Source organism: Gnatocerus cornutus, chromosome 5, assembly GCF_029298725.1.
Source record: "Gnatocerus cornutus isolate USDA-ARS CGAHR chromosome 5, icGnaCorn1.1, whole genome shotgun sequence".
Lineage (NCBI taxonomy): Eukaryota > Metazoa > Arthropoda > Insecta > Coleoptera > Tenebrionidae > Gnatocerus > Gnatocerus cornutus.
In genome coordinates, this window is record NC_142237.1 from 12471396 (window position 1) to 12482772 (window position 11377).

General features: G+C 37.5%; 1 protein-coding gene across 1 annotated transcript; it reads right to left on the reverse strand.

Moving 5' to 3' along the window:
- Window positions 1–1134: 1134 nt before the first annotated feature.
- Window positions 1135–7581, reverse strand: LOC148174650 (uncharacterized). Its single transcript, XM_088036894.1, has 19 exons — window positions 7357–7581; window positions 7131–7309; window positions 6863–7083; window positions 6550–6814; window positions 6243–6406; window positions 5374–5542; window positions 4996–5183; window positions 4643–4944; window positions 4457–4599; window positions 4290–4410; window positions 3991–4233; window positions 3752–3939; window positions 2770–2999; window positions 2462–2723; window positions 2254–2417; window positions 2038–2206; window positions 1800–1987; window positions 1306–1759; window positions 1135–1260 (listed from the first exon to the last, which is right to left on the reverse strand). Exons 1-19 carry the CDS (start codon window positions 7556–7558, stop codon window positions 1135–1137), a joined length of 3978 nt encoding a protein of 1325 aa, XP_087893020.1. The 5' UTR covers window positions 7559–7581.
- Between the last annotated feature and the right edge of the window lie 3796 nt (window positions 7582–11377).

Consider the following 11377-nt stretch of genomic DNA (forward strand, 5'->3'; position numbering starts at 1 on the left):
GTCACTAGAGCGCGCGAGGTGATTTATGGTGACGGTTATAAAAATTGTTAAACTATTTAAATTATGTTATTAATTTAGACAACAATCCAACAATACGATTTCTCATTCTATATTAGTGCAAATTAAAACGCGTCTTTTATGCTTCAAATTGTAGGTTCGTCGCGTATTACGTATTTCTTAGTTGAAATCTCCAAATTAAACTAGTCAATAAGTTTGTACGGGAGCTGCAAAAAGTCATTTTTAAAGTAGAATTGCGTTCTGATTTTAAATCCGAACTCCGTTTTGCTACATCAGGTCAGGACTCAAAGATATTTCTAAAATAAGTTTTTTTTTAGTATTTTTGTTTTTTTCAGTAATATATCATTGGAAAGGTAATTAAATAAGCTTCCCAACAAACTAAAGACGCCGAAAAAGTTAGTTTTCGCCAAGATATTTGAGAAAAACTGTTGAAAATTTCGAAAAACGACACTTTTTTTACAGAGAACTCCAAAGTTGGTGCTTTGATTTTTTATTGTATTACGTCATTATAAAGAGTGATATTTTTGCTTTACAACGCGGTGTTAAACAAGTTTTTATCTCTTGCCGTTTAGAAGTTACATGACAAAAAAAAAGAGCGATTTTTATGCTTTAAATTATAGGTTCGTCGCCTATTATGTATTTCTTAGTTGAAATCTCCAAGTAAAACTAGTCAATAAGTTTTGAACGAAATTTGTAAGTAAGCTGTGGAAAGTCACTTGAAGCCGGACTCAGAGATATTTGTAAAGTAAGTTTTTTTTTGAGTTGTCGCGTTCAGTTTTGTTTTTTTAGTTTTGCTTAACAACTTGCAAAATCATGACACTCTACAATACATCATTGGAAAGGTAATTAAATAAGAAAGAGTTAGTTTCGCCAAGATATTTGAGAAAAACTCATGAAAATTTCGAAAAACGAACGTTTTTTTAAAAACTATGTCAAATTTCTGCGGTTGATATCTCGCTTATTTTTGGGGGAAATTGGTGTTATTATAGCTCAAATCTAGCCTTGAAGTTCACATACGACAACAAATAATGTTATGGGTGATTAATTTAATAATTTATGGGCGATTAATTATTATTATTATTATTATTACACAAATTTACAATAAAAGCACAATTTTCATGTTATCTTCTTTTTCCGTGCTCTTAGAGTGTTTAACAAACCCATTATTGGACTCTCAAAAACCAGCGACAGTATTGCCGCGGATACCAACGTGAAAACGAGATAACCCCAAAACTGAAAAAACTAAAAAAAAATCCACTAAACTAACCAACAATCTCTATTACTTACAATTTCAAAATTACTGAAGTGATCATCCGATTTCCGGTTAGACGAAACGACGTAGATAACCGTCACGTGTACTAAAAACATGCAGTAAGTGAGTTTTCCCAAAACCAAGAAGACATAGTTGGAGAGAAAAGAGTTAAAAATTCCTCCATGTCCAGTGCAGCAGCTAAAGATAATAAAACACACCGCCAATGCCCAGAAGGACCTCGAAAAACTGTGAAAAAAAGCGGAGCGATACACGTTGTACTCTTCGGTGATGAACACAGTCTGATACAAGACGAGCGTTAAGAGAGTGGACAGCGAGAGGCCCCACAACACCAAATTGGCGATTTTCGGGATTTTAATTTTTTTGAGTTGGTGACAGTGAAGGTGGTAGCCGAACAAGGCTCCGATTAACCAAGGCTGCATTCTGCTAATAGTGGAGAGGTAAGTCAGAGCGGCGTCTTGTTCTGGAAGACTATGTTTAACTTAAGAAGAAAAAATAGAGCGCGTCTTACTCCCAGTAAGTCACGAAGCCGATGTTACCACTTATTACAGTCCTCCAAGTGTAGATATAAGAGAAAAAGCAAAGAGTTGATATTGTAAGGAAGCCTCTCCGAGGGCTTTTCTGGATGGTCCAGAGTAACACTGGAGAGAAGACGTAGAGGTGGGTGTCCACGGATAAAAACCACGTCACTGACAGACACTAAATTTTTTTTGGAAGTCTGTTGACAGTTCTCATAGGTTCATACTTACTTGCTCTTGGAAGTTGATGAGGTTGTTGACGAAGAGTGCAGAGGCCCACCAATGATTTTCACAGTTTGTTTTTAACATCTTCAGCGCGATGTGGGCGAAAGGACCAGAAACTAAATACTTCACCACGTAAATGTTGAAGGCGATGGTAGCCATCAACGGAGGTAGTAATCTGAAGAAGTTAAATTAACCGAGTCTTTGGCAAGTTCTTGAGACCACCTTAACATCCTGTGAAGATAGAATTGAAACACTGAAATTCTATATCCTCCGGAGTGTTTGAAGAAGATGAAGACCACAAGAAGACCACTGATGGAAAAAAAAGTGTCCACAGTGTACGGTCCGGCAAGCACGATCAAAGTGAAGACGTGCCAACTACTTAACCACTGAAATTCAATTTTTTTAACAACACTTTTGATTGATTGGTTACCTCGAATAAGATGTATTTCCCGTTGTAACTCGTGTAAGTTCTGTGAATTACAACATGTCCGAACAGAATCCAGATTATACTCAAAGCTCTGATTCCGTACAAGCACGTCAAGTCGTTATTTTCGCAATGTGAAGACAACAGCTTCTTCGTGTTAGAATACAAAGAAAAACACCTGAAAATGTTGGATTCTTCGCGGTTTTTATGTAAGAGGTCGTAGCAGGTGCAGGTAAGTTCAAACACCAAAATGACGATAATAAGAAGGCTGTGAATGAAAAGTCAACTATGTTAATTTAAAATGAGCTACCTACAAGAAAAACTTCTCTTTGTTGTTGGTCGAGATTTTGGGTTCCGCCGAGTAGCAAGATTCTTCAATGAATTTGGCTTGGATGGGAAACTGCAAAATTGTTTGTACGGAGTTCCATAGTTTGGTTAGGTTCTTTGTGTTGCAGGATTTTGGTACGCACAGTCCAAAGTGAAGCACTAGGCGCTTTATAAGATGCGAATATGCTTTTGATCTTTTGGTACTGTCGGTCGTTGTCTGCAAAAGTCGTCATTTTCGTGGTGAAAATGTTCCGTTACCGGAGATTTCAACAGAATTTTGGAGATTTCAATAAGCGACGAACTTTGGACATTCTCATTTTATTAGGGATTGGGGAGTTTTACAGCGAAGCTGCAATTTTACCGTGCCCACATTGCGATTTTGTAGTCAATATTAATGTAAACTAACGGATCTTTTATGTCTGAAATTGTAGTTTCGTCGCCTGTTATGTAATTCTTAGTTGAAGTCTCCGAGAAGACTAGTCAATAAGTTTTGAACAAAATTTGTAAGAGAGCTGCAAAAAGTCATTTCTGAAGTAGAAATGCCTCCTGATTCTAAATCCGAAGTCCGTTTTGCTCCATCAGGTCCGGATTCGGAAATATTTGTAAAATAAGTTTTGTTTTTTCAGTTTAGCTTAACAACTTGCAATGTCATAAAACTCTGAAATATATCATTGGAAAGGTAATTAAATAAGCTTTCCAACGAACTAAAGAAGTAGTCGATGGAGTTAGTTTTTGCCAAGATAATTGAGAAAAAGTGACGAAAATTTCGCAAAACTTTGAATACCTACGCACAAACATGTAGTTTTTCATTGGTTAGAATGGAACCATCGACAAAAATTATGCAGCAACTGTTAAAAACTCGAGTTGTTTATGCACCTCACCTTGTAAGTTCGTCGCCTATTATCCATTTCTCAGTTGAAACCTCCATAAATAAAACTTTTTTTTTCCAAAACTGAGTTAACATCTTACCTTACTTACCGCATCGTAGACACCCATTCTCAACTCTTTTTTAATCGCCACCGCAACGGTGCAATACTGCCCCTCTATAACACTTCCCGTCTGATTTTCCCGCACGGCAAGACATTGGTCGTAACTCCCAAAAAATCGCATGGTACCATCAAGAACTCCTGGGGGAACTTTACTAGTGGCATCAAACACTAGAATTACATTCACCACATATTCTGCAATTTGCACACAGGTAGTCTTACTTTTGAGCGCCCATAATTCTGTTCCGAACAATGCGCTGATGAAGATTTTGAGATCTGAGGCACAACTTGACCCATTGATGGCCGAATCAATTAGAGTTAAAATTTTCGGTTCAACCACATTACGAAGAATGTTTGAGTAAGATATCTTCGGTTCAACACAGTTCCATAGAAGAACCGAGAGGAGGAGTCCGGGGAGTTTCATTTCCCGGAATTGTTTCAAGACGGTTTTTGCGACAATGCGGTCTAAATGCATGAGTTTGGTAAAAATACATAAAGTGAATATTATCAGCTTTATTAACATTTTTTAACTTTGCGTATGTTAAAATAATACATTAATGAGCTGAATGGTGCTTCGCACACAACGTGCAGGAGGAACGCTGCGAGTACTGTCAAGACAAAAATTCCCCAAAAGTCGAAGAACTGGAAGATTAGTGTCACGATCAATCGACTTCTTGAGCACACTTACGATGGTAAAACTGTCTAAATGGTTGGCTTGCTTCGCTCTGCTAAACACTAAGAAAAGAACTGTTAAATGGACCAAGTAGATGCTATAAGTGAGTTTTCCCAAAACCGCGAAAATCGGATGGGAGAGAAAAGTGTTGATGAAACCTGAAACTGCAAATCATAGAAGTGTTAAAAAATGAAGTCGTACCTCCGGCTCCGGTGCAGCAGCTGTAAATAATAAAACTAACAGCTGTGGCCCACAGAGGTCTGGAAAACACGTTGAAGAAGGCGGAGCGGTACACGTTGTACTCTTCTTGGAAGAAGACGTTTTGGTACAACACCAAGAAGAGGATTGTGTTCAACGCCAGAGCCCACAAAACTAAATTTGTGGTTCTTGAGACTTTGGTCTTCCGGTGGTACAAGCAGTAGCCGAAACAAGTCCCAATGAGCCAAGCGGGCATTCTGTTGAATGTTGATAAGTACAGTTCTGGAGATTCTTCTTGAGGGATTCTACCAATGGTAACTTATTGGAGAGAAAGAACTTGAGTCTTTGGAACTTACTCCCAGATTAGAAGGAATCCGTAATTGTTTTTGACCACTTTCCTCCAGTTGTAGACAAAGGAGGAGAGACAGAGGAACAAAATTGCCCAAAAAGTCTTCTTCGAGTTTTTTTTAAAACCGTGGAGGAGAAGTGGCGCTAAGAGGTACAAGTGGGTGTCAACTGATAAGTACCAGGAGCTCATGATGCACTGTTAATTTACAAGAAACGTCAAGAATTTATTTACTATACGTCATTTTTCCTGCAGAGTCAATTTTGATCAACAGATGGCGCCACAAGCCACTGGTGACGAACGACCAATCACTGAGTCGCATTTTGCATGGCGCTTGCAGGAAAAATGGGGTTTAGTTAATATACAGAGATGTTTAAAAATATTTTACCTGTTTGTCCGCATTGATGTAAGTACTAACAAAAAATAGAGTTCTCCACCAGTTTTCTTCGCAATTTGTTTTTAAAAAGTTTAGTGCGTGTGACGTCATAGGTCCAGTTACAAAATACTTTGCCATGGTGATGTTGAAAAGCACCGTACCCAATAGAGCTGGTACCAATCTAGTGCATCAAAAACAAGTGAATATAGAGTGTGATCCAATTTTTATGAAGGCCTGCTCGGATAAAAAATCGTTTTCGCAGCAGGCCGGAAATGTGGAGATTTTAATAGTAAGCGACGAACCTTTTCTTTTGTTAGGAATTGCGGCAATAATTCTAGCGCGCAGCTGCAATTTTACTGCCCCAACAATGCGATTCTTCCTTTTAAATTAATGCAAATTAACGCGTCTTTTATGCTTCAAATTGTAGGTTCGTCGCCTATTATGCATTTCTTAGTTGAAGTCTCCAAGTAAGATTAGTCAATAAGTTTTGAACGAAATGTGTACGGGAGCTCCGGAAAGTCATTTCTGAAGTAGAATTGCTTCCTGATTCTGAATCCGAAGTCCGTTTTGATCCATCAGGTCAGGAATCAGAGATATTTGTAAAATAAGTTTTGTTTTAGTACCTCGCGTTCAGTTTTGCTTAACAACTCAGAAAAACATGAAACTCTGTAATATATTATTGGAAAGGTAATTAAATAAGCTTTTCAATGAACTATAGAAGTCGCCGAAAGAGTTAATTTTCGCCAAGATATTTGAGAAAAACTGATAACAATTTTGAAAAACGAACGGAAAATAATTTAACATCTCTCAATCCGGACTTGGGCAAAACGGACCATTCCACTCCTCCAGGCCATTTTTTTTTTCAAAATTGTGTAATCTACCTTAGAACTCTCAAGACGTAGAACCAGAAGACCTCGTACTTTATCTCATACATTCCATACACCTTAAAATAAATATATACGACCAAAAGCCCACTCACTGCGAAGAAAGTGTCCACGGCGTACGGCGCAGCGATGAAAATAACACTCGATAACTGACGCGGCCACTGAAAATCTCAAATTAGACCATTCTAAGCTTGCTATGCTTTTGGAAAAAACAAAAAACTATCAAATGCGGTAGGTGCTTGTTACGACATTATTTTTTTTGCAAAGCCAACTCGAATGGAAATTTAACGATCACTATAATTACCTCCGTCAAGACATAAAGCCGATTACTGCACATAAAAGACCTCAAAAAAAGCATGTGACCCAAGATAATCCAAGCTATGCTGATAGTTCTAATACCAAACAAACAAGTCAAAGTGTCGCTTTTGGTCTCTGTGGAAAACAATCTTTTTGTGGTTGAGTACCACGAAAAACTAACGAAGATATTCGGGGGTGCGTTGTTGGCACGCAGATGCAAGTCGTAGAAAGTGCTCGCTAGTTCCACCACCAAAAGGAGGAAGAAGAAGAAACTGGAAAAAAACGGTATAAAAGAGATAGAAGAAGGGCCCCACACGTACAATACGTATGGATCGATGACATTTCCCGGAATCTCTTTGTCGTGGTAATAACAGGACTCTTCCCGAAACTTCACGTGGACGGGAAGAAACAACCGTTTTTGCACGTGGTTGAAGAGAGTGGTAACGTTCGGAACTGAGCACGATTTTGGGATGCACAGCCCATAATGAGACGAGGCCGACTGTCTTATAATCGCCGTACCTTCTTTGCTAAGCCCACTTTTCTACAATTTGGTACCTCAGTACGAGAATTCAACTCCAATTTTACCACCATGTTGTCCAAGAACTTCTTTGCGTGCTCATGGAGAAACAAGCTCATGGTGCAATATTTCCCCATTAGGACGTTCCCGGGGGACTCCTTCCGGATGGATAAGCATTGGTCGTAGCTCCCGTAGGAATGTAAATTCCCATTGAGGAGTCCGTTCTGGATTTTACTACTAGCATCTAACACTAAAATGGGGTTCAAAATTGACTGTTTAACACTAAGAACAGTTTACTTGAAATTGCCCAAAATTCCTGTTCGAACAGATCGGTGACGAATAGCTTCAAGTCGCGCCCACAAGCCGTTCCATTGATGGTTAAATTGATCACGTCCAAGATTTTCGATTTGAAGAGGTTGAGGAACATGCGCGGGTTTACAAATTTAGTTAAACCGCCCGCCAAAGAAGTTAACACGAGTACGAAGATGGAAAGTTTCATGTTGGTTTAAACAACGCAACTGAATGCACTTTTCTTGTCATTATCTATTTTCGAAAGCTATGGGGAACATTAATAACACTGTTTACGTCGAATGGGCGCGATAATTTACTTGTCTTATCTTTTTGTTAGTGGGAAACAAATGGGTTAAGCGCCGGATAATTTTGAAACGCATTTAATCGCAAAGAAGAGTTTTGCGTTTCGGCGTTTCTCTTTTGATTCTGCGATTCGAGAATTCTTGGCTCCCAAGTTGCTGGGGTTTTTGGCGTTCATTTTTCGTCTAATTCACACGGTAATTATATGAAACAAGGTCCATAATAAATCAAATTTGTACAAAGGCATTGTGAACACGTTTCTCACGTCTTTTCAACAAAATTGTAACGATGGTCGCCACGAACATAAAACTTTTGAGGTGATGTCATTTTCGCAGTTGAATAATTCTAATAAAATTTATTTCATAAGTAAAAACTCGAGTTTCACACGTGGAAGGAAAAGATTTAGCGTGTTGTTTAAAATTAGGATTATGGTGGTCGAATTTTTAGGCCAACACTAAATGCAATGAAAAATTAACAACGAATCTAGTTCGGTCAATATTTTTTTTATTTTTGGAGCGAACTGAAGTTATTGGGGCTCATTTTACGCAGAATTTTGCGCAGGTTCCAGAAAAGTGCGAGTTTTTGGGATCGGTCCACAAATAACTGAGTTATGAACGATCAAAGTTTCGAATATTGAATTTTAAGTTGGAAAATTTTCAAAGCTCAATATCTCCAAAACTACGAAAGATTTTGAGAAACAGTTTTGACCATCGTTTTTCTCGGGTCATTTTAATTCAGAATCCGCCAAAATTCGATGGTCAATTTTTTGGACAAAAAATGTTGCGACTTAACCGATGAAAAATTTTCAATTTTTCGTTTTTTAATCACTCTTCGAAAACTATTTGCCCTGTCGATCTGAGATTTGGCCAGTTGATAGATTTCGAGCTGCTCTTTTGATCGATATATAATTCAATGGTATTTCAATGATTTTCGCCCCTAGACAGCTTTTTGAAAATGACCTTAAAATCACCCTCTAAAAATCTATTTCGGTTGATATCTCGTTTATTAGTTAACGAAATTTAAGCTATATGGGCTTATTTTACGCAGAATTTTGCGCTGAATCCAAAACTACCCTTATTTTTCTCGTCCGACAACAAATAACTGAGTTAGAGGCGTTTGAAATTTCAGGTTGTTGCCAGAGGGCCAAAATTTTGGAGGTTCAAAAACGATTTTCCTCGATATCTCCGGAATTAAGGTGAATATAAAAAAACCTTTGCGAAATCGTTTTTCTCGCGCATTTTTAGCTAAGAATTCGTGCTTAGATTTTCCAAAAGTCGAAAATTTGATGTTTTTGAAAAAAAATCTGTAACTAAACTTTATCAAAGTTTTGAGGTCGATATCTGGCCTATTTTGGAGTAAAGCAAAGCTCAGTTTACGCAGAATTTTGCGTAGATTCCAAATCCGTGCTCGAAATTCACGTTCGACAACAAATAACTGAGTTATGGCCGATCAAAGTTTCGGATAACTGAAAGACCCCGTTTTCGCGATAGTTTTTCTCGCGCTTGTTTAACTTATTTTCCAAATAACCCAGAGTCCTGACCTGATGGAACAAATCAGGCTTCGAATTTAAAATCAGCAGTTCAGGATGTCTCATCCTCACATGATCCGATCGAGGTCGATGCATCAAACAATCGCGAAAAACTAGTGCAAAAATGCAAATTTTGCTCATCTCATTATCCTTGCTCTAATCCGTTGATGATAAGTGCTCGCCTTGCAGGATAATTACACGGAGATATCAAGGCTTTGAAAATTGTGCCCTGGATACCGATTATTATTCTCGATAAATGTCGCTTAATGGACCATTTAAATAAATAATCGATTAGCAGTCCATAATAATTATATTAATCAGTTTCGATGGGTAATGGGAGCGTGGGGAAGCCATGGCCATGCTCGGCAAATCTTCGTCATTATTCGACAGAAATGTCAAAATGTCTTCAACAGGATGTAAATTAACATTTCAGCCGACGCGGATCTAAATCCATGTTTCTGGGTCAAAACTGCAATTATTTATAGCCCGCGAATCCAATTTTGGTCAGAGCTTGTAAATATTGAGATGTCATGTCAAGCTAATGAAGTTTTCGCATTATAATCGATTTCTTCACTGATTTATCGTTGTCAAAACGTGGAATTCAGCGATTGCAAAAGACACGGCGCAAAAAATTATACAACAAAACGATTCGTTAATTCCTACGCACGCAGCGCCGCTCTTTCAAGCATTTGATTTAGAAAAACGCCGCCAATATTTATAATGCGGCTATTAATTATCTTGAATATTGTCTTTGCGGATCCTGGAAATATTATTTATGGACGAAGCTTAGTTGGGAGTAAATAACGGAATTATCGATTTTGGCCTTGTCGGATATTGTCACACGCACAATAGAATTTTTTTTAATCATTTAAGTTTGTGCTGGGATGATGTAAGTTGCGAGGTGTCAAGGTTTTTGCAAAGATATGTACATATTATTTAAATTTGAAGAGACAAATTCTTGGATGTACACAAGATGCTCACCGCATATTTTAGTTTCAGTTTTTTCTTAGATTTATTGTTTTTTATTACGTTACTCGCAATATTTTGACGTTTCAGAGTACATTTTTATTAATCCCATTTAGAATTCAAAATAAATACATAGAAAATCAATAATCCAATAACTAGAAGTTTTATCTATAAATCTCAATTTGGCACTTTCATTTCTAGGAAAAAAAAACTTTTTTTGTAAATTTTTTGACATATTTGAAGTTCACGATTTGCCACAAGATAGCGCCACTTTGAAAAGTAAAATTTAGGGGGAAATTTTGAAAGGACATAAAATCTGAGTTTGCTGTCTGAGAATTTTGAAATTTAGCACAGTTTATAAATGAGTTATAAATAGCAATCTCCCGAAATTTCATCGTAGTGGCCCCAACACAACAAAAGATACCATTTTTTTACAGAATTTTGAAATGTTTTGGTTCGTCTGAGAACTTTGGATTCTTTGAAATAGTATTTTTCTGTTGTCTTTGAATCCTCTAAATTTTGCACTAAATGCACAATTAAATGTCAGCAACAACGCTAAACTGCTTTTTTATCGGGACACTCCTCACTTTCTCTTTCCTGTTGAGCTTCCGGATCGCAAGAAGAAGCGACATCAATTTAAAGCAATAACCCGAAGAAATAAATCATTTAACATAATAATTCCAGTCAATTAAATAGGAACAATACTCAATAAAGTTTACCATTAGGTAACTCTATACCATTAGCACTAAACAGTCAGAAGAAGATTTTGCTCTAAAAATAATATTTTCAATTCCTCTATCGTCCCTTAAAATGCACTCCGCGTAGCAACAACCTTGATTCTGTCATAATATGTAGTAATTTATTCAAACACTCCTTCTCTCGACCAGGATGTACCATAATTGACCCATCGTTCCATGGAATCCTGTCTCAAGGGTCAAGGATGGCCTTCCACATCAAGAAAGTGAATCTCGGAGCACCGGGACTGAACAATAACCTTTAGACCGTGACTTAACAGGTGGCCCGACTCTCTAATTTTATGTGTTTATTCGTAATTGATAAAAGATTTTATAGCGTCGGTTTGGAGTGTTCGAGCTTTGTTTGGCCTTGAAGATCCTGCACTTTCACTTATTTCAATGTCAGTGGATCTTCTTTGGATGATTTTACTTCTTTTCTTCGCGAGATTTCAATTGCAATAAGGTTAAGGGATCTGGTATCTTTTTTTCATTGGTAATG

What these genes read in the sequence shown, in the direction of transcription:
- LOC148174650 (XM_088036894.1), bottom strand. Translation starts at nt 7,558, where the DNA reads ATGAAACTTTCCATCTTCGTACTCGTGTTAACTTCTTTGGCGGGCGGT. An exon ending in AACAAAGAGAAGTTTTTCTT is followed by an intron (nt 2,724 to 2,769) that starts GTAGGTAGCTCA and finishes TTTCATTCACAG; the next exon opens with CCTTCTTATTATCGTCATTT. An exon ending in TATCTTCACAGGATGTTAAG is followed by an intron (nt 2,207 to 2,253) that starts GTGGTCTCAAGA and finishes TAACTTCTTCAG; the next exon opens with ATTACTACCTCCGTTGATGG.